General features: G+C 42.0%; 1 protein-coding gene across 12 annotated transcripts in view; it reads right to left on the bottom strand.

Moving 5' to 3' along the window:
• The window catches only part of lyst (lysosomal trafficking regulator), a 61628-nt gene that overhangs the window by 16190 nt on the left and 24686 nt on the right, over window positions 1-20752 (bottom strand). For 7 of the 12 annotated variants that reach the window (XM_044372343.1, XM_044372354.1, XM_044372346.1 and 4 more), the window contains 18 exons: window positions 17826-19932; window positions 13053-14001; window positions 12734-12919; window positions 10663-10819; window positions 8532-8743; window positions 8338-8404; window positions 7817-7926; window positions 6696-7065; window positions 6460-6616; window positions 6172-6345; window positions 5914-6074; window positions 5056-5246; window positions 4151-4396; window positions 3399-3572; window positions 2365-2514; window positions 1175-1312; window positions 893-1091; window positions 673-801 (listed from right to left, as the gene is read on the bottom strand). In XM_044372343.1, coding sequence (XP_044228278.1) covers window positions 673-801; window positions 893-1091; window positions 1175-1312; window positions 2365-2514; window positions 3399-3572; window positions 4151-4396; window positions 5056-5246; window positions 5914-6074; window positions 6172-6345; window positions 6460-6616; window positions 6696-7065; window positions 7817-7926; window positions 8338-8404; window positions 8532-8743; window positions 10663-10819; window positions 12734-12919; window positions 13053-14001; window positions 17826-19932 — 5877 coding nt within the window. The remainder of the gene's footprint in view (window positions 1-672; window positions 802-892; window positions 1092-1174; window positions 1313-2364; window positions 2515-3398; window positions 3573-4150; window positions 4397-5055; window positions 5247-5913; window positions 6075-6171; window positions 6346-6459; window positions 6617-6695; window positions 7066-7816; window positions 7927-8337; window positions 8405-8531; window positions 8744-10662; window positions 10820-12733; window positions 12920-13052; window positions 14002-17825; window positions 19933-20752) is intronic. The other 5 variants (XM_044372349.1, XM_044372355.1, XM_044372348.1 and 2 more) reach the window with 4 other exon arrangements.

Here is a 20752-nt window from a genome sequence, read left to right as displayed (position 1 = left end):
TAGTGAGACAAGAAATAAGTATGATGTGGATGGTAAAATAGATATGATAGAATATGATGTGGATGGTATGAAATAGATTTGTTTGTGATTTCAAGTCAAGATTTATCACAGCCAAATCTATTTTATTTTTATAGTCTTTTCCCAAAGTTATAAATGCTTTACAAGAAATAGAAATAATACAATTTGAAAAGCAAGATTATGATGACAAAAGAGGCTAGTAGATGTAAAACTGAGTTGAACAATAAATGCTTGGATAAAAGATGAAATGGTTTCGTTACAAAGATATAGTGATATAGAATACTGTTAAAAACAATAGATTCAATCTTTTTCAAGCAAAAAGCAGAGGAAAATGAGAGGGAGTTTCACAAAAACATATAATGACCTTGTGTTAATGCTTCAGCTTTTTCATAGAGGTAGCGGTGTTTACATTAAGTACTTAAAATAAAACTCTGATGACTAATTCATCACAGAGTGAAAAAGGGCTGATACAGCACTGAACATGCTAAACAAATGTTCCACGATAAGAGGCTCAACACCCAAAAGCACTGCTAATCTTCCTATTTATAATGTCATACCAAGCAACAAACAGGAGCGTTGTATTTAATTATCTTCACTATGCTGGATGCCTGTGAGTGCTTTAAGGTCAGTGTGATATAGTTGGAGCAGCTGTACCTTCGTGGGGCGCGTCGGGGAAGACGGTAGGGGAGAGTGACAGCACAGAGCTGCTGGCAGACTTTCCTCCACTGTTGGAGTGTCGCAGGTACATAATGGACTGCACCTTCTCCTGGTACAGCTTCCCATCTGACAAACAGAGACATCAAAAGAACTCAGTGCATTAAACTAATGGAACTTTGATACAGAGGTGCTGCTTTCAACTGCGGTGCTTCCTCACCTATATGTAGTGAGAAGTAGAAGCTGGATGGAGTGTGGCAGACGTAGGTGTTGGTGGGCGGGTGAACGGCTAGCAGGAAGTTGTAGATCAGTTTGAGCAGGTCCATGTCTGGAGGAGACCCTAATACTTCCTGGATGATTTTGACGAACGACAAACAGACTTCCTGTGGGATGGCAGTCAGATGCTCGTCCCGATGCTCCTTAAGACAAATATAATGCTGTCAGTAATCACCTCTGAAGAGAGGAAGGGTGTTGTGACTTAAGCTTTATGACAGCGGCATACCTGTAACACCTGGCAGGTCAGCAGGAAACGATGCACTACTTCAGCCTTGAGGAACTGACGGATATTGAAGACCTGATAAGGGTGGTGCACCCTGATGAGGATCTCTAAGGCGGCAAGCAGTGTTTCCCACACTCCACACTAACAGAAACAACATGAGCAGTGAATGAAAATGGAAAAGCATCAATTGGTATTTCATCAGAAGCAATGTGGGAATAAACAGCTTCAGATAGTAGGGTTTAGAGACACAAACGATAAACATACAGGACTCATTCTTTTCTGTGATCTTATCTGTGTTTATTTTGAATTTTTAAAACTGGGTTAAGAAAACAATAATATAAAAAAATAATAATATATTATTAATATATTAATATAAAAAAATACCAACTGTTGTTTAACTTCTGTTTACTTAGAAGAACAGCATTCATCTCACTATAATGTCATCTTGCAACAGGGTGTGAAAATTAGTTTAAAGTAAGACTATGTAACTTTTGACAACAGTCGACAACGTGACCACAAATAAAACCAACGAGAATGCGAAATTCTGAAAGTAGTATGACAGTAGCACAAGTAGAGAAGAGTCATGACGTCAGTGAAATTACTCTTCTCCGCTTGAGTTTATTGAGCTGCGCTGTTTTACTGTTTATGAATTCATCTTTTCATTCATAAGATGAAGAATGTGGTCTTTCTTCTTTCAGAAGTTACATGATCTCGCTTTTAACCAACTTGCCTCTTTACATTTTTTTTTTTGGATGAAACCTGATTAAACTATGTGTATAAATTCATTAACACATGTCATCATCAGATGATGATCTTGTGGGCTTTCCTCTCTTCATCAGGAATATTAATAAATTAACAGACCTTGAGAGAAAAAAGAAATGTGCAGATTCAGTGATGCCATTCTCACTTTTACTGTATGGGATCAAATTAGCTGACAAGTTAACTAAGAGTTTATTGTCATATAATTTTACTTAATATTTGACCTCATTTGACAAAGAAAATGTCTTTTTCACTGTATTTCTTGTCTCTACGTTAGTTTATGTTAATTTCACTATTTGGGAACATGACTGCTAGTCTCTTATGAGCTTAATGTATTATATTCTGTTTTGCCATGTCCATCTTTACTAAGTCCCCTGTCTTGTTATGTCTTGTTTCACTACTGAAATATGATTGGTAGTGATACAGATATTTACCTCCGCCTTGGCCCAGATCTTCCAGTCCAACAGGACGTCTGAGAGCAGCCTGATGTCCTGCACCACAGCAATGGACTCAGTGTCCAAACGGAACTGACCATCATCCCCCAGGATTAGGATGGGTCCACTGCAACACCCATCCAGCAGAGTCTAGACAGACACAATGTGGCCACCACATCAAAAACAGCCATACATTCTACAGTGTTTGTATGATAAGCTCCAGAGTGCTGTCTACTCTAATCCAAAACATACCTCTACATATTGATAATCACTATCTCACTAGAAACAACCTTACACTGCAGAACCCCAGAGAGGAGGAAAATCAATACATTCCCCATGAAATTTTTTGGAGTGCTTATCACTCACTTAAAACCAATGCCATTTCCTTTCTGAGCAGCTGTGTCTGTATTGATCAAAGCCTATCATCTATGACCAGCTTGACTGCAGTGATCATAAATCCTGCAGTCCTTTGGGTCTCTGGTAGACTGAGGAAATAGTAAGAGAGAAGCTCGAAGTCTTGTACAACGTAAGTTACATTATTAATCTACCTGAAAAGGGATCAGCTGTAGTCCAACACCAGGTTAAATTTAGCAGGTTTAAAAGAGTGATACAAAAGAGATTACCTCTCCATCATACATAGGAAAAGTTCGAGTTTAAAAAATTGGCATGTTACATGTTTATATAGGAATCATGAATGCTTCATATAACTAATCAGCGTATTCTGTGATATAAAATACGGTATGTGGAAGCCTTAACAACAGCAGTCAGAGGTGCAGTGTGACTCTGCAGGAGCTCAGCGTTTCATCAAGTCAGGCAGAGTCCATTTCAGTGCACAGCCATCACACAGCTCAATTACAGACACATCCAGAGAGTCGAGCAACAGCAGGGTCGGCAACACCAGCTCAGAGAAGCACCAGTGTGTCGGGCTGGATCGGATTAATCGTAAATACAAGTGCCGGTGAATATATTTTACCGCACAGATCAGCAGAGGTTGTGGGAACAGAGGACAGCAAAGAGTTCAAGGTGTGACTCACTTTTAGCATATGATATCCCACAATGCATTTGGACTTGATGAGGACCTGGTGGATCATAGAGTAACCATGGTAACAGTCCATTTCGTGGATGCGATGCTGGTTATACTTGGACAGAGACAGCAGCACCTGCAGGGCTAGAGCCTGGGTCTTCTCACAGTCACTCAGCTCCACCGTCTGGACGCCGCAGACACCGAGATGAGGGACAGAGAACAAAGAAGCTGAACCTAATGTATGTATATGAACAGTTATGTGTTGCTTCCTTTTCATTACATAATTTCACACTGTTCCTGCTAAACTTAGTTTATTACAAAGTTCAAACACACAAAAAAGAGATAATTCATTTAAAATACAGCTTTGTCATTGGACTTGAAAATGCATTTTCTTCCTGTTTTTTTGCAGCACCTTCAGAAATATTCAGTGTATAAACTAGGTGTAGAAATTTCTTTTCTATTACATTTGATTTTTAAATTAAAAACTCTTGTCAATTTATGCTGATTGTTGGCTTTAAAAAAAAGTTGCAAAGGAGTAACGATGTCTCTTTACTACAGTTGGACTTGCTGTGAATTGTCTGACAAGCAGAAACTAACACAATCAATACAGTGCAGGTGAGTATAATACACATTATCCATAACCCCCACTTTCCACGTGTGAAATACATCGGTCTCAATTCAACAACATTCCAGAAATATCATGACGAGTGTGAACCATCACCCCTAACGCCAATGCTCCATTAAAAGTATTGATCATCCTACCTGCGCAAAGAGGAAGACAAAATTTCCCGTCCCTCCGATCTTGTGCAGGACGCTCTGTAGGCCTTGGGTTTCAGTGGGGAGCAGAGCTCTGAGAGCGTTGGGCTCCAGAGAAACACTCTGCACCTCTTTGGAGCTGAAGGGCCGCTGGGTAACCACTGTCTTAGCCTGGCCCTTCAGTCTGATTACAGGCTCGTAGATAGTATAGAGTCTGGGACTGCTGGGAGCATACACGACTGCCAAGCTTTCCTGTGCGGCAACACAAAATACGCAATTATTGTTTTCAGGAAGAACTGTCACAGTGAATATAGTTTATTAGGTATTTAGTAGATCTTCTTGTTTAAGTAACAATGACATTCAATTAGACTTGAGCTAGGAGCCCAGCTTGCCCAGAGCTACAATTTCCAGCATGGATTTAGATCTGCGTTAGAGCCGGTTAGAATATAAGAAAAGTTACCAAGATGTGAGGAGGATATCAGTCATTCTTCCTTTTATATGAACAGAGCTATTATCAACAAATCCATTAGCATTTAATGGGAGAAAATCTGTTTTCAGTCTCACAGAAATAGCTGCAGCTTAAATGTAATAGCTTTTTCCATTGTAGAAAAATGACTTCCTACCGTGCAGTATCATTAATGACAACTAATTGGAACAGTACATTACTCATACACCATGAAATGAAACAATAAATGAGACATAGGAGGGATTTGCTATGCTAACAGAGCACTTGAATCACACAGTACAAGCACAGGGTTCAACAGCAGTGTGAGTCTTAATTTTGACACAACTGACATACAGAATTTGGATCCCGGCTCAAACAATAGTGACGATACGCATTTATTTGTCTACTTTATATTTAAGTGCATGTGTTGTGATGTGCGTGTTCGTAATGCCTCACGAAAACTTACAACCAAAGCTGTAGTGTCCACATCCTTGCTCTTCATCAGAAGCTCTCTCACATGCTCACAATTCAGCCCTTCTTCAGTGACAAACTTGGAGAATGTCCCACTGGGCTTGCCATACTTGCAGGGCATGATCGATGTAAGGTCAGGCCCACTGCTGTACAGGAAGAGGGCCTCCTCAGATCCTATTCTGGATCCTGAAATATGGAGGCAAACATTTAGAGTTGAAATAACTGTTCTAATGAGAAATGTTTTCTAGCATGTTGATAATAATTTTCTCCATTTCCCAGAGAAGTGGCGAGGTCTTTCCTCCAAGAGGAAATCCATGGTGCACCTTGATGTTTTATTTCTTGTTTTCATGAAACTCTAGCGAATCTGAATCTGACAGTTCTTCTTTTCCAATAATAAACTGTTACCCTCGCTGAATTCCAAAGACAGCGGAGAGGCTAAACCTTGTCTAAAGACATCAGCTGGACTCACAGGTCGAGATCGCCTCGATGCAAGCCATTCACAGCCAATTAGAGGCAACAAGAGAAGTATTCAGTAAGCCTCCCGAGAGAATGCTGAGAATCTACAGCACGCCAGACATCACACCAGCAACAGATTTTACAGCCAGAAGACTAGACGTGCTTTTAAAATACGACTGCACCACAAAGCATTCGTATCTGTACTGTTTATTTTGTTTATCAGACAGAAAGCAGTAATGAGTTTACCACCAGGGAGCAGCACTGAGGTCAAACAGATGTTTATAGTTATGTAAAGTATTAAAACAGATTGCACGTATGCGTGTTGAATAAGACGATGAATGACCGACTGGGATTAAGTGTGAAAGAGCTTGTGGAAGTATGATGACGGGGGTCCTACCATTGAAGAGAAGCACAGTGCCCATGTTCCAGCGTCCACCCTGCTTCATCAGCTCCTCAGAAGATGACATACAGTTGCCCAACATGCAGAAGGTCTTGTTGCTGTCAGATGATAAACTGGACTTTCTGGGTAAGGTGTAGTCCAAAGAAACCTCGCATTTCCTGAAACAGAGAGCAGGTTAAGTTAATGTTAACTGGTTTACCAGATTTAAAAACCAACAGCCAGATTCTTATTCTTGCTATTACACATTTTCCTCACCTGATGCCACACACCCAGACAACCACGCGGCCATGGATGTTCTTCTTGCCCTCTGGCTGCTGGGTGTAAGTGAGGCCGAGGTGCTGCCATTGGCCCGGCCTGAGAAGCCCCCCACCAGATTCTGCCTGCGCCAACAGCCCTGCTTTTATCTCATCGTTTGGGTCTATACAAATCCTGAGGGAACAGTGCATTTGAATATTTCAGGATCCATAAACTATGAACACTTTAGAAAGTAGTAACCTATTGCGCATACACATCTTTGAAACTGCAGTCTGTTCCGGCGCTCACCTGAATGTGAGAGATCCCATAGAGAAGTCCGCCCACACTTGCAACATCAATGCCTTGGAGCCCATGGATAGAATATGAATGAGACCCTCCTCTACTAATCTCGTCCCAGCCTGAGAGGAGCCATGGTGGGACTCAGCCGTAGGAGGGTTTCTCTCTTCTGGAAAACAGTGATGAAAGAATCTCAAAACCATTTGATGTTTATGGACTAGGCATTGGGAAAAGGATCTATTTCTCACCTTTGTCTGTGTCCCCGTCCTTCTCTTCTTGTTCTGCCACCCTCAGCCACATAGAGGCACTGAAGCCGCTGGCCATGTGGGGCCAGCAGTTCTGCCCTACCAGGGGCAAGTGGAGGGGAGCGATATGCCAAGGAGAGGAACGGAGGTGGCTCGGTCTGAACTCGGTATCCCCATCCCTGCGCCCAGGAGACAGTTTGCCCTTCCAGAGCAAACCAACACTTTTCCCTCCGGCAGCACCGTTCTGTCTGGAACCAGGGGACACCCCTCCTGGCATTGAAGCCCCGAGGATTATTGGAAATGTCAGCAAGTGAAGAGGTTCTATATTCATGTTGGCTTCGACAATTTGCAGGATGCCGTTCAGTAAAATCTCCTGGCAGGTAACAAGTAAACAGGACAGAAAAGAGAGGGAAAACATTCCCTGTGAATATTTACAACTTTTCAATTATGACCCTACATTGGATAAAATAAAGAAAAATCTATTTGTAGAGATAATACTAAGCAGTTTAATTGCTGTAACAGTGTGATCCATCTAAAACAGCTAAACATCAAACCTGCTGTAACCCTGTGCGTCTTGATAATGCAGAGAGAGAGACACGTCATACATTTGAAGACAAATAGAATTTCTAAACAAATAGAAATCCTTGGTAGCAGTGCAAATAGAGCAAAACATCATATGTGACAACTGCAGCCACTGTTGTGTCTCATTTTCATAGACGGGAAGCACAGGTCACATGTCATTATGTTCGCATGGTTAAAAATAAACTCTCTCTCTTCCCTTTTAGAAACCTATTTCTTGGAAACAGATTATTAATGATGTCTGCTGCCCGATTCCAATTAAACACAGACCTGTAATAACAAGTTGCAGCATGACATCTGTTGTGCACACATGGGTGTTAATTGTATATAGAATGAAGTGGGCCCGGGGGAGCATTATGTGTTGATGCATTTTAAATAACCAAGACGTGAGAAGAGAGTGTGACAGGAAGATGTATAACAAAAAAACACTTGTTCCTACTGAAAAATGTACTGTGGAGATGCTGTGAGCATAGGCTATCAGTGTCAACACCCTGAACGTAAGCTAACAGAGCATTGTTGAGTGACTGATAGGGTTTACTATTTACAATAGGTGGGGTCTTCTCCAGGAAGAGGCGAATCAATAGAGCCAGTTCCTCCGCTGTGATTCGCTGGCTCACCATGGCAACCAGCAGCTCCACTAGCACAGTCTGGCAATCTGAATGTAGACCAATGAAGAGCAGATTACGTAAACAGTTTTGTTAGGCATGCACCAGAACACCACAGGCAAAAACACACAACAGCATCACTTGCTGCTTCGCTCTGGTTATACAGAAAAACAACTCAAAGAACATCAGATACAAGTGTATAACAAATACATCAAATCCTACAGTCATGCAAATCTAAAACGTAGAGTTGGAAGATTTTAATTCTTGACACTCAAGATTAATTCATATTATTAGAATGATTAAAATTGTTCATATGGTCTTATACGGTTCATGTGGTGTTTGAACCCTGAGGACTCAGTTGAAATGTCAGTAGCAAGAAAAAAAATCGTGTACTCAATGTTTTCCACAGATGTCACACATAAAAAAAATATCCTACAGTGTCAGATAAACAAATAACAAACCTTTAAAAGAAGGGTCTGTTTGACTGAGGATGTTGTGAAAGCCAGACAGGATGGTTTTGACTCCTCCCTGTGAAGACCAGAACAAGGGGTCAGTCATATTTTTCAGAGCACAGTTGGGGAGAAAAAAGTAAGACAAATAAGTGAGGCAGTTAAGAATTAGAGTAGTGCAAAGAGAAAGAAGTGGTCAGTCTGACCTGGTCGTAGAGTAAGGAAGCGTTGCGGCTGTTGGCGTGGACTGCACCAAGCAGGCTGTGAAACACATGACTCAGAACCTCCAGGTCTGGGGAGCCAGTGGCGAGCAGCTGCAACTCCATTGTGCAGATCTCCGGGAACAGCAACACGCCACGCCTGGGCCCGTCCGCCACCGCCGCAAACTCACGCAGCACAGCGGACTCCACCTTCACTCCTTAAAGAACAACCACAGACACCAGTGCAAGATCAGAGACACAGTAAATACACTTGCACACAGACATGGAGAGATGACACAGAAACACACACACACACACACACACACACACACACTGGCATGGGCGTGTTGTTTAAACAGCTTCATGATCCACAGGCATCCCCTCCTTCAGCTCCGACCTCCCATCTTGGAGGCAGCTCGTAAAAATGAATTAGCCTCAGCCCACTGCTCAGCCTCAGAGCAGCATGGGAGTCCCCTCATGATTTACAGGAGAGCAGCCCAGCAGGCTCTCACGCGGCTTCTGGGACCTCCTTTTATTAATGAAGCTGGCTCTCTCTCCCTATGCACAGCTACAGTTTGCCTCCGCAATCACACATCCAAGTACATTTTACGCTCAATAAATATAAACTAAAAGGCGTATACAAACTGCCGTCCCTGTGGTAAATTTAGATGTTTGTATTTGGCCTGAGGTTAAATTCTGGTGAATGTAGTTAAGAGCCTTGGAGATGTAGCCTTCAGGAAAACATGGACGTAATGGGTAAGATGTCAAGCATATTATTCTGAGAAGACATCTTGATTTGATTGTGTGCTGCTATTGGGGAGGTTATCGGAGGCAGAAATAAATTCGAGCAAAGAGAGGACATTCAAGGGGATGTCGAAAGAGCAAATGGCACACCTGACTGTTACAAGATGACACCTGTCAATCAAGTAACATATCACCAAACATACTTACATTAAAGCTTTAATATTGCTTAATGGAACAATGATTCTCAGGATTATTACTGAATCAAATTGGAGAAAGTGAAATCAGCATTCCAAAAAAAGACATTTTGGGAGTTTTTGAATGGATTTCAAACTAGTCTAGGATTCAACCACTAGCAGCAATTACTGCTAAAGCATGTTTACTTCCTTGATATGATGTATTTCTTATTGAACCAGGATGCTGGGGTAGGACTTTAAAACAAAGGGATATCAATTAAGAAGAGAAAGAGTTTGATCTGAGATGAGGGATACGGAGTTGAGAGTTCTTAAAAATGTATTGGAGTTCATTTACACTTATTAGCCTTGCATGAGGTCAGCATTAAAGTGTAAACTGAGTTTTACAGGAAGTTAAAGTCTCCATTTGATGAGAACTTTAAGTCATAAGATCCAGCTCATGAGGCCACAGAGTGTGGTCGACTGCAGTTGTAAAACCTACAACAATGACTCTATTCTGAGGCGATGAAAAAGTAAAAGAATGTAATAATGCCACTGGAAAAGCAGAAAAGCAGAGCTGACCCAAGAGGCTGTTGTGAGGAAAAAAAAAAGGGCTCAGGCCTGTTTCTGCAATGTCATATTTATGCAATAAAAAACAACCACTTGTTATTGCCAAACATCCTCCAGAGCAGACCAAAGGAGGATGTGGTATTTTACATGATATTAGCATATTAGCAGCCTTTACCTGCATTAACCTCGCAATAGTAGCCAACTATGTAAAGAACATAATGCTATTTGACATAAAATCCTCCAGTGAATGCACAGAAATGCACTAATGCTAAATGAATATGAGGAATGATCACTTCTGTAGTTGGGACTTGTGGTTTCCCAAGGCTAAAAATAAGCAGGTTTAAAGGTTGAGTCGAATACATGACTTCTCAATCCATCAAGATTAGTCTGTTGACATTTATCACAAACAAAAACAAATAGTGGAGAAGACAAAGTACATGGAGTAAAAGTGAGTTACAGTTTTCTTAAAATAAACAACCCCAGAGCAGTAAAAAGGGTGAAAAACAAATCTGCAGAGGATATAACAAGACTTCAAAGTAAAGCAAACAGGGCGAATAATAAACCGGTCTGAGCTACTGTTATTTAGAGCGGTGTGTCGTGGAATCCTAAGGAGGAGTAAATGGGAGCGAGTGCGTAGTTAAGTGTGGACCTACCCTCTTCCTGCTTGGCCATGTCCTCAGGGTTGCTTTCGCTGTCAGCGTCGTAGCCCTCCTCCTCCCCGGGGGGCTTGACGCCACAGCTCTGGACCTCGTCCACCTCCTCAGACAGATCGCCTGCTGGGGCCGCCCCCTCCGCCAACACCTGGAGCTTCTGACAGAAAGAGGGTGAGACAAAGAGAGAAAGAGAAAGAGAAAGAGAGAAGAGAGAAGAGACAAGAAAAATACATGAGTTTCTTTTCACTACAACGCAAATGCTGTACAAACCGAGATCATCGCCTGTGTAACTTTCAAGCAATTTTTAAAGATCAGACTAATTTTGCAAGAGCTTACCCTATCCTGTTTTTGTAAAAAAAAAAAAAAGAAAAAGCTTCTTGACTAAGAATGTTACGTTAAAATATACTTACTCAGCATGACAAGCAGCAGTCCTACCACTAATGCAGCGAATAAATTGCCAACAAAATGTTTTCAAGTGATGAAGGGAAAAAAAAGTACAAGATTTAGGTCATAAGACAAATATCAGCTGACTTGCGCGGCACTCACACAACCCTTTTCCTTGACGTGTACAGTCAGTCATCATATGTGCGCATAGGAAATCACACACACACACACACACACACACACACACACACACACACACACACACACACACACACACACACACACACACACACACTCAAGTAAACAGTCAAACTCTTAAGTTATTCAAAGTAGAGGCTTACTGTAATACACATGTCTATTCCTTTCAAAAGAATCAGCAGCTTTTAAATTCAATTGCGGGTGATCATAACATTACAAAGAACAGTCCTTTAGTGGACAAACTTTGTGGTAAAAGACTAATCTTGGAGCTTCATAGCACATACTTGTAATGGTTAAGTGAACATCACACTCTGCTGGGCTCACCCAGAAAGAACTAAGCTCTTAGGAAATAGGTAAATCTATTATATAAAACGCTAAACCCTCCTGTGTTGGAACAGGCTTAGTCAGACAGGCATTTTAAGACTTGTGCAAAACACATCTTGGACTGCGAGATAGGAGACACCCACTACCATCTACCACCCTGCAAGTCATTCTAGTGAGGACAGCCAAAAAGATCAGATTGATGAAAAAAAAAAAAAAATTGTCTTCTTTTTTACATTGTTTTTTTTTATTATTATTATCTGTGTTCATCTAACTTCCCCGAACAAATAAAAGCAGTTATGTGCCTAGATCTTACCATATATGGTCCTGAGAGTCTGACTCCTTCTTTAATACAGAGAAAGCATCACAACTACGGAGGCAGGAGTTGCTGTGACTGAAGATTTTTTTTTCTTATCCATCTTATTTTATTAGTTTATTGATTGTATTTTATTTATTCATTTATATTTGTGAGAAATTATCAACATGTATAAATACTACATTTGTACATGTTTATTAAGACTATGTTGGAGGAACTCCCAGTAAAAAAAGCAACATTGATGACCAGTTTGGGTTTCAAACTGAGGACAAGCTCACTAATGTTTGCATCCACAGCTTGCTCTAAACAAGGGCTTTCATTATTTACTTCTGCTGTTTTGTTGTACGTCAGGGAGATAACGGCTGCTTAGCAACATAGCGTGAGGTGGCTGTACACAGCAGCCCTGATGCTTGACAACGCTTGGCTGACAAAATGGTTTTTCTTTTTATTGTATGCTTGTCTCCTAACCAAACACCACTGCTCTTTATATTTTGTCAGGCAGAGAAGCGGCAGATACCGTTGGGGTGACTGGACACAATCTGCTTCACTCTCCTTATTTCATTGCAATTAGATACTAATTCTAAAAGAGCAGATGGAGGTCTCAGCAGCAGTCACGCAGCGTGTACATTCAGATACAGCAAAGTGTATGCTACACAGGCACATAAGTTGCACATATTTATCGTTTTATTTTGAAAGAGAGCCTATGGTGAACCTGGATAGCACCTAGCTGCAAAGGAATCAAGTGTCTGACGCCTGACTGTCTATAACCTGAACTTATTAACTTGTTGAACTTGATAAATGAGTAGCTCAAATAACTTGAGAATATAAAAAGATACTGTTAACTTCACTCACAGTTTCTCCAAAGGCAGGACTCACCCTGTCTGTCTTCTCCTCAGGGGGATCAGAACAGGATGAAACCTCGGCCATGGCCACTCTCAGGAGAGAGTCGAACAGAGGTACAGCGAGGTCAGAGTTCACCACCCCTGAGCGAGAGAGTTGGTCTCTCACTTCAAACAGGGTCTCTTCCACTGACTGGAGCTACAGACAAGGGGAGACATGGCAACTTAATTACAGATTATTTCAGATAGGGATTAAAGCCAAAGTAAATTACTTTGTTTTGTGTTTGATGTGGTCAGAGATTGGCTAGTCAATACGATATAAAACGACATACCTGATAAGAAAGTTCAGTCTCTATCCTCTGCAGGGCTGAGTTAGCACTGTGTAGACAAATAGCCAGTAAGGCCTCAAGGAGACGAATACTTTGTAGTTGCCACTCTTCCTCCAGCTTCTTTGCTGGATCTTTGGTTTTTCCTTCAGGTGGTGCAGAGGAGAGGGTTTCAGCTGAATCTTGAGTTGTCTCCTCTACTCCAAGTGAAGTGGTTGGGACTGTGGACTCGGGGCTGCCTTTGCCCTTACCGTCCCTTTTCTTCTTTGCTTTCCCATCCTTGGTCTTACATGAAAGTTTCTGGATAACCATGGCCATGAGGCGCAGGCAGACATCCAGTCCTCCTAGCCTGAAGAACTGCCTCTGGAACAAGGGGCTGGCTAGGTAGATCCACTGACACACTGACCAAACATCAGCAGCCCGGCGCACCTGCTCCTTGGAGGGCAGAGCTACACTGTCTGGGGACAGGTAAGGCAGCCGCCCGCCCAGAGGCTCACTGGCTGTACTGTCATAACCTGAAGTGTCCTCAGAGTCATTGGCTGAGTCCCGGTCAGAATCAGCCTCTTTGCTGACACAGAGGAAGGCAACACACAAGAAGAGGTTGATGACATGGAGGTGGGTCTCCGCTCGGCTGCGCCCTGGTCCACGCCCCTGCCCGCTCCGGCTCTTATGACGTGGATATGCCTCCTTTAGGCCTTCGTAGAACTTACTGAGGGTCTGCGTGCCCTCTCCGGCCCCTCGGGACCCCAGTTCCTCAGCAAGGCCCAAGACTGCCTCCCTTTCCTCAGCATCAGCACTCTCCAGCTCCTGAAGCACCCCGTCCACCTGCTGGTGTCCAACGCCTATTATCAGAGTCTCAAACACCTTTAAAGCCAAAGAGCGGGTCTGGTCTAGGTAGATGAGCTCTGTCACCTGGTTGAGCCCATTGCAGCTGACGAAAAGATCTCTGATCACCCTGCAACAGATAATATAAAAAAAATAAGCAAGATAAAATACAACATGGAAAACTACACACACACACACAAAATATAAATGAGTGCAATTAGCAACACTTGGAATTCATTTTTGAGCTTTTAAAGAACTACTCCATTAATTTACTTACTTAATAAAACCAGGAAGAATATAGCTATGAATGTGTCTCACATCAGCCAAAGAAGGGATTAAAATGGTGGCAAGATCTGCCACCGAGTAAAATAATTGGCACAACTCAGTCTGGTCTATTAAAACTCTACAGGCCACAGCCATCGCACAGGACTGCTCGCACTCTAACATCCCTTATTTCATCTCCTTCCATCAGGTCTCAGATATAATTTCCCAGAGGGACACAACAAACGCCTTTAAAAAAACCACCCAACTGCTATTAACATGATGAATGAACTGTGAAGGACTCTACATTTGCATATTCTCGCATTACTACTTCATAGACCATTTGTTTTTTATCCTTTGTCTGCCTGTTGTCGTCGGGCAAGATATGTGTGTTTTTACTTGACTGAGCCACATCAAAGACAAATTTCTGTCACATTGTGACAAAGTTATCTGACTCTGAATATGTTCGGTTAGCAATACAAAGATGATATTTGACCCTGTTAAATTTGTTTACCACTGGTATAACACTATTGAGGCGGTGCTGAATAATAAATTGCGCCTTTACAATAGAGGGTAAATTACCTTAAAAGAAGAATGTGTGATGGTTAAAGCAACATTTGGTAAGAGCAAAATAACACTCTCAAGAGATGTGGTGACATTATACACTGACTAATATTAAGAAGAACACTTAAGTCTCAGTCTGCCAGTATGTTAAGCCACAGAACAGATGTTCAGCTGAAACTCTGAGCTCAGAGAATGAAATATATAAATTTAATAGATTATTAACTTCCTGATTTTTTTTTTTCCTTAATTCAAACTGTTTCTCCAGCTTTCCTTTAAATTAATGTTAAATTGATTTATTCTGCTTTTTCAGAACATTTCCTCTTTTCATTAGTGGTGTGCAAGTCTGTAAGGATGACTACTATCCATTAGCCTGCATATTTAATACTCTCAACTGAAAAATATGGAGTCCTGTTATGCAGAAAGCTATAGAAGCAGCACAAGATGATGAAGAAGCAGGCAAGATGTCAGATGATGTACAGCTTTGAGAAGATCACTTTTCTTTTCGGTTATCTTGTAACAACAACGTTTCCTGTTGGGCATTACATCAATGTGGACACTATAAAATTGAGATATAAAATAACTTCTGTAGCACAGGTTGACTCATTTAGGAGAAGGATAACATCCCTCACGCATAAATATTTTGACAATATCAACTTACCCATAGTTATTCAACACACTACTGAAGTTTGTGAGACCATTCAAGCCTCCTCCCAAACTACTGAAATTCACATGGCAACTTCAGAAAAGCATTTGTGCACTGTGAATACACTATGGATGCAAGTCAGTATTTACCTATATTTGTAGCTATATTTGTCCCGTTAACAGCTTGATGTACAGCATAGTGAGAATTGCAAGGATCCCACAGTAGCAAGCAGACTGCTGCACATGCTGTTTAGATACATTTTAAAGCTGTTGGAAGCTGACTCTTATTTCAACCGTTTGGGAGAAGACTAAAATGGAAAAGTGTGTACTAATCATACTATATACTTACTTTTCATTTTTTATGGCACACTTTTATTTTAAGAAATGATCTTACTGTTCAGTTAAAATACTGAAAATATCCATTTGCAACAAAATACATTGTACTAGATGTCTTAAACTGGAATGTGCATAAAATAAATGAATGATGTACAACTAAGGGATGTATACAACTGATTAGCTTAACAATCACAATAATGTTATATTGGGTCAGCTGATGTTACACCTACAGTACATTTTAAAAAAATATGTAAAAGCCCAGCAGATGGAGCTGTAAAGTTTAACCGAGGGAGACTGACCATATGCAAGGATGAGCGGTTTAGCTGTATTTAACTGCCCTGTTCAGAAGCAATAGGTCAGTAAGCACTGTCCTATATTTTATCACTTTGATCTTGCTGTGCAGTAAATATTAAATTGTTGTTGCCAATGTTCCAGGCCATCCTAAAAAATATAAGGTTTATATTTCATTCATAAGACCAGGAGGGATGCTACATTTAAAGTAAGCTAATGATGCTCCATTTATCTTGTGTGCTAAGAGCTGTAGTTTTGATAAAGCTGTGTAATTATGATGAAATATACTAAAATGGGTAACTGTATACTAGACAATTAAAAGCTGCACAAAGTGAAATCCATAGAGCAATTATGTTGTTCAAAACAGCCAGAAGAAAGAGATATCGCACTCTTACAGCTACAATATGTTGATTATGTTGACATTCTGTTTAAATTTAACAACAATCTAAACAAATACTATTTTGTGCTCTTAATTAGTGGTAGATGCTTTAATCAATGTGCTTTGAACAAGGATGAATCCATGTTCTTGAAAGCCTGAAATCGGGCCAAGTATTGTTGCATTACTCACACTTTTACTGATGGAATTTATCGAGTATTGATAATTCACTTGTTATCTTTAACAAATCAACTACAAATAAATAAAAAGTATTTAACATGTGAATCCCTGGTACAACTAATCATATTAAAAGGACCTCTTGATGCATATAAAGTACAAACTTCTATTGAGCATCAGTAAATTAAGATAGATGTGGGAAAACAGGAACATTTATGATATTAAGTTTAGGTAGTACACTGCTCATGATCTGCACACTGGAGATTTATCTGGATTTAAGACTGATATGTATAATGTAGCCTTTTACATAGTCATAATGGCTTAAAATTTTCTCTTTAAGTGTCTTTTGAAAAGGCTCACATGAAAAACATCACAGCTGTAAAGACTTTGAATGTCAGTCAAACCTGCAGAGAGCAGAAAACCATACTCTGAATTTTAATGAGGAAACCTATCAGCCCACTGCTGACAGAACGCCTCAAAGCATCCATCCATTCAATTTCTATACCCACTGATCCTGCTCAGGGTCGCAAGGGGCTGGAACTGATCCCAGCATGCATTGAGCGAAAAGGGTGATACTACCTAGTCAGGCTAACACACACGGACAGACAAACACATTCATACTTATGGGCAATTCAGAGTTCACTTAACCTGAATGTCTTTGCACCATCTCAGAGCTACATTCAACTGATAATATCCAAGCCAAAAGTAAAAATCAACATACAGTATTATAACAATTAACTTTTGGCAGCATCAATGTTAAAATGTAAAATTTATACAGACAAACACATCACTTGCAGACTACTGTACTCGTAACATGTTATATAAACAAATAATCATCCATGTCTCACTCAGTCCACAAAGCTGTAGTAAATTATTGATTAGCATCAATTAGCAATGACCTGGAGAGACAGATCTAATGGCAAACAATGTCTAAGAGGATTAGGTGTCTTCCTCTGAGCTACCTGACTATATCTGCTTATGTGATGGTATAAAGGAAGAGAGTGGGTGAGAAATTTTCAAAATTACCATCTGCATCACGTTAATGTAGTTAGAGATAAGTCTAAACACAGATTACTGATGTTTCTGCTTTACTTAACCCAAGAAATATGATCATTTTTCAGACAACTTGCAGCTACACATCTTTCTACCTAAAATATGTAAAATATAAAAACACATTTTCAGCAGAATCCTGAAATGTAGTCAACAGGGAAAACTCAGAGACTGACCAACAACTGAAAGAAGACAGATGGTCAGGGGAAATTTTGACTCAAGAAAAACTCATTTTAAAGTGATGTAAAACAGCTCACCTTGATTTGAGGAGGGCAGGTAACGTTTGCAGGTATATGAGAAGTACCTCAACAGGCAGGCACTGCGTGTGATAGCTGCAGACCTGAGTACAGACAGTGGAAACCCCCAGCTGTTGGGCATGGTGGGCTAGCTCTACCCCTCTCTGCAGCACAGGGTTGAAGATGTGTGTGTAGAGCTGCCATTGAACTATGGCATTGCCTCGCAGGGTCAGGTGGCACACATGGCCAGCTATCTGCTGGCTCAGCTGCCAGTCCTCACCAAACACTAGCTCTTGGTAGGCCTCCAGGGCATCCCACTTCCACAGCATGTCCTCTGCCCCCCCTCCACTTGGCAGAATACCCTGGGAGCGGTAGCGCAGACTGGTAGAAATGGCTGAAGGTTCACCATGCTGCAGTGTCTCCTCCAGGCCGGGCAGCTGGCTGCTGTCCAGAGTGCAGATGTTACAGGAGGCAAGCTTGGCTTTCTCTGAGGGCTGACCACCACCAAGTTGGTCTAGGATCAGTCTTCCCAGGACACTGAGAACATGAGTCTGGTAACTACGTAGACCTGGAGCTTGGAAGGCATGCAGCAGGGGTCCTACCACTGAGCAGGGGTCCATACAACAGCAGATTCCAACAGCCTGCACCCCAGCCAGTACCTGCAACACGGCTGGCCCACTGGGAGAGAGGCGCTGCAAGAGCCGCAGACATTGGTGAGCACAGGCAGCCAGGCAGCAGCAGCGCTCGGGGTAACGCACCGCATCACCCTCCATCCCTTCCTTGCCTTCTCCATCTTCTTCAAAGGGGTTACGTCTAGCAGCCTGCTTGAAAGCAGAGACAGGCAAACCCGACAGGTCTCTGTGGTGATGCAAGAAGTGGGAATATTCACAGCGACGGTGACGTCGTCTGGCACACACAGACTGATGCAGCTGCTCTGACTTTGCCTTCTTGACAGCACTGATGATCTTGAAGACCCCCGCAATGAGACCTCGTAGCCTCTCTGAGGCCTCGCCTCCTACTTCTGAATCCCTGGCCCTGCCGAGTCCCTCCAGGCGCAGTACTGTGGCCTCAAACAGCTCCAGGCCACGGTGCTGGACAAACTCATGGATGAGCTCTAGTGCCTGGCTAAAGAAAAAGGGGTTGGGTGTGGAAGCCTGCAGGCAACCCAGCAGCACTTGTAGTACCCCCTCTAGAAGCTCTGGCAGCAGCAGCGCCCTGTGGCGATAGCGGGAGAAAGAAAAGTCATCCTGGACCTCCTGCAGGGTCTTCTTGGGGCGCGGGGCAAAGGGGTTTGTCTGCCTGTCTAAGCAGCTTCGGATTTTGAGGGTGGCTCTCAACAGATCTGTCAGGCTGCGTCTCAAGCTATCAGGAAGGGTTTCACTTTGACTCACATCCACCGACATCAAGTGCAAGATAGTACGTAGAAGCATCCTCTGAACCAGGGCAATGGGCTCTTCTGTCCAGCCTCCAGCAAGCTCCTCTGCCCCTGTTCCACCTCCACCCCCTCCCCCTGGACCACAGCAATCTCCAAACTCAGTCAGGATCTCAGTGAGAGTCGGTACAACACTGACTGCCAGGCCAGGGTTGTGGTTGATGCTCATGTCAAACTTACACACCTTTTCCAGCAGGGAAAGCAACACATGGCAGAGATCAAAGGGCGAGTTCTCCATGCGGTTGAAAATTGATATTGCAGCAGGGTCTGTCAGGGTTTCAGTATCCGATAACTGAGACCCAGGGGCTCTGGGATGAGGGTATGGGGCACTCATGGTTTCTGCGTTGGTGGTGGCGGTGGATGTTAACTGCGAGGCGTCTGAACGATGATGTTGACAGCTTACCCGGATGGTGGAGCCGTGTGACCTTCGGCTCCTTGCACCACCTGGGCCTGGGACAGCTTTGTCTTCACAGTTGGCTTCTGAATCTGAGGTAGAAACCTGGGACCTCCGAGCATCTTTTACAGAATATCTCTGGGCCGTCCTGCGCGACCTCCGGGACTTCCAGGAGCCGCTGCCAACACGTGACCTCTTCCCCGAGTCCTGTTCATCTGCGCCAGTCTTCTGTCCTGCTCTGAGAGGGACGGCCTTCACCTCCCAGCTAAGGAAAACTTCCAGTAGGGATGGCAGGGTGAAATCTGTCAACAAAGAGAAAAATCATCTGTCAGTTTTATTCTGGACATACATAATGACGTACATAACAAATGCACTTCTAGATGTATAGACTAAAATTTTAAGTTAGACCCCAACTGTGCACTGAAGTGGGGCTAATGTCCAAATAACATTTTAGCCATTGAGACTTAAAATTAACATTTTTCAAACATCGTCCTCTAAAGACTGACTTTTCAATTTACAAAAAAATCAATAAAAATTATAGTGTAAGATGAGAACCATAAAGTTCAGACGCTTGTCAGCAGCTATTCCTTGTTTGTTAAAACACATTTAGTGAGTAAGGATTAATTAAAGTAAAAATGTCTAGGGTCCATGTTAGAGAGGATCATCAGTCCAGTACTAAATACCGGTGTCATCCTAAGGTCACAGGCCTCTGCACTCACTTGTCCTCTGTTGTGTGACTGCCTCAGATTGTAACGCTAAAATTGTTAAAAACTGATTTATCTATTTGAAAATGAGTATGATACACTGTTCGCAGTGCTAATCAAGTAAACAGAGTACATTACAAGTAAAAATAAGTCATTTGATGAACGCATCACAAACACTATTCACAGTCACATTCCATCGCCTTCATGTCAACAGACCAAACCTAATGCCAGAAACACCGCTTGACCTTAATAATTGGTAAAGGATTACGTAAAAAGATTAAAGATTAAATGAAACAAATATATAAATAAACACAGCTAGAGAACATTACTGACCCATGAAAAGCAGTCTGCATTACAGTACAAATGATATTACAGTGTTTGCACATCACAGAGAACTGCAATTCACAGCAAATTTTAT

The sequence above is a fragment of the Thunnus albacares genome, chromosome 14, assembly GCF_914725855.1.
Source record: "Thunnus albacares chromosome 14, fThuAlb1.1, whole genome shotgun sequence".
Classification (NCBI taxonomy): Eukaryota; Metazoa; Chordata; class Actinopteri; order Scombriformes; family Scombridae; genus Thunnus; species Thunnus albacares.
Note: the sequence above shows the minus strand (reverse complement) of the source record. Positions and strands in the feature narration are given on the sequence as shown.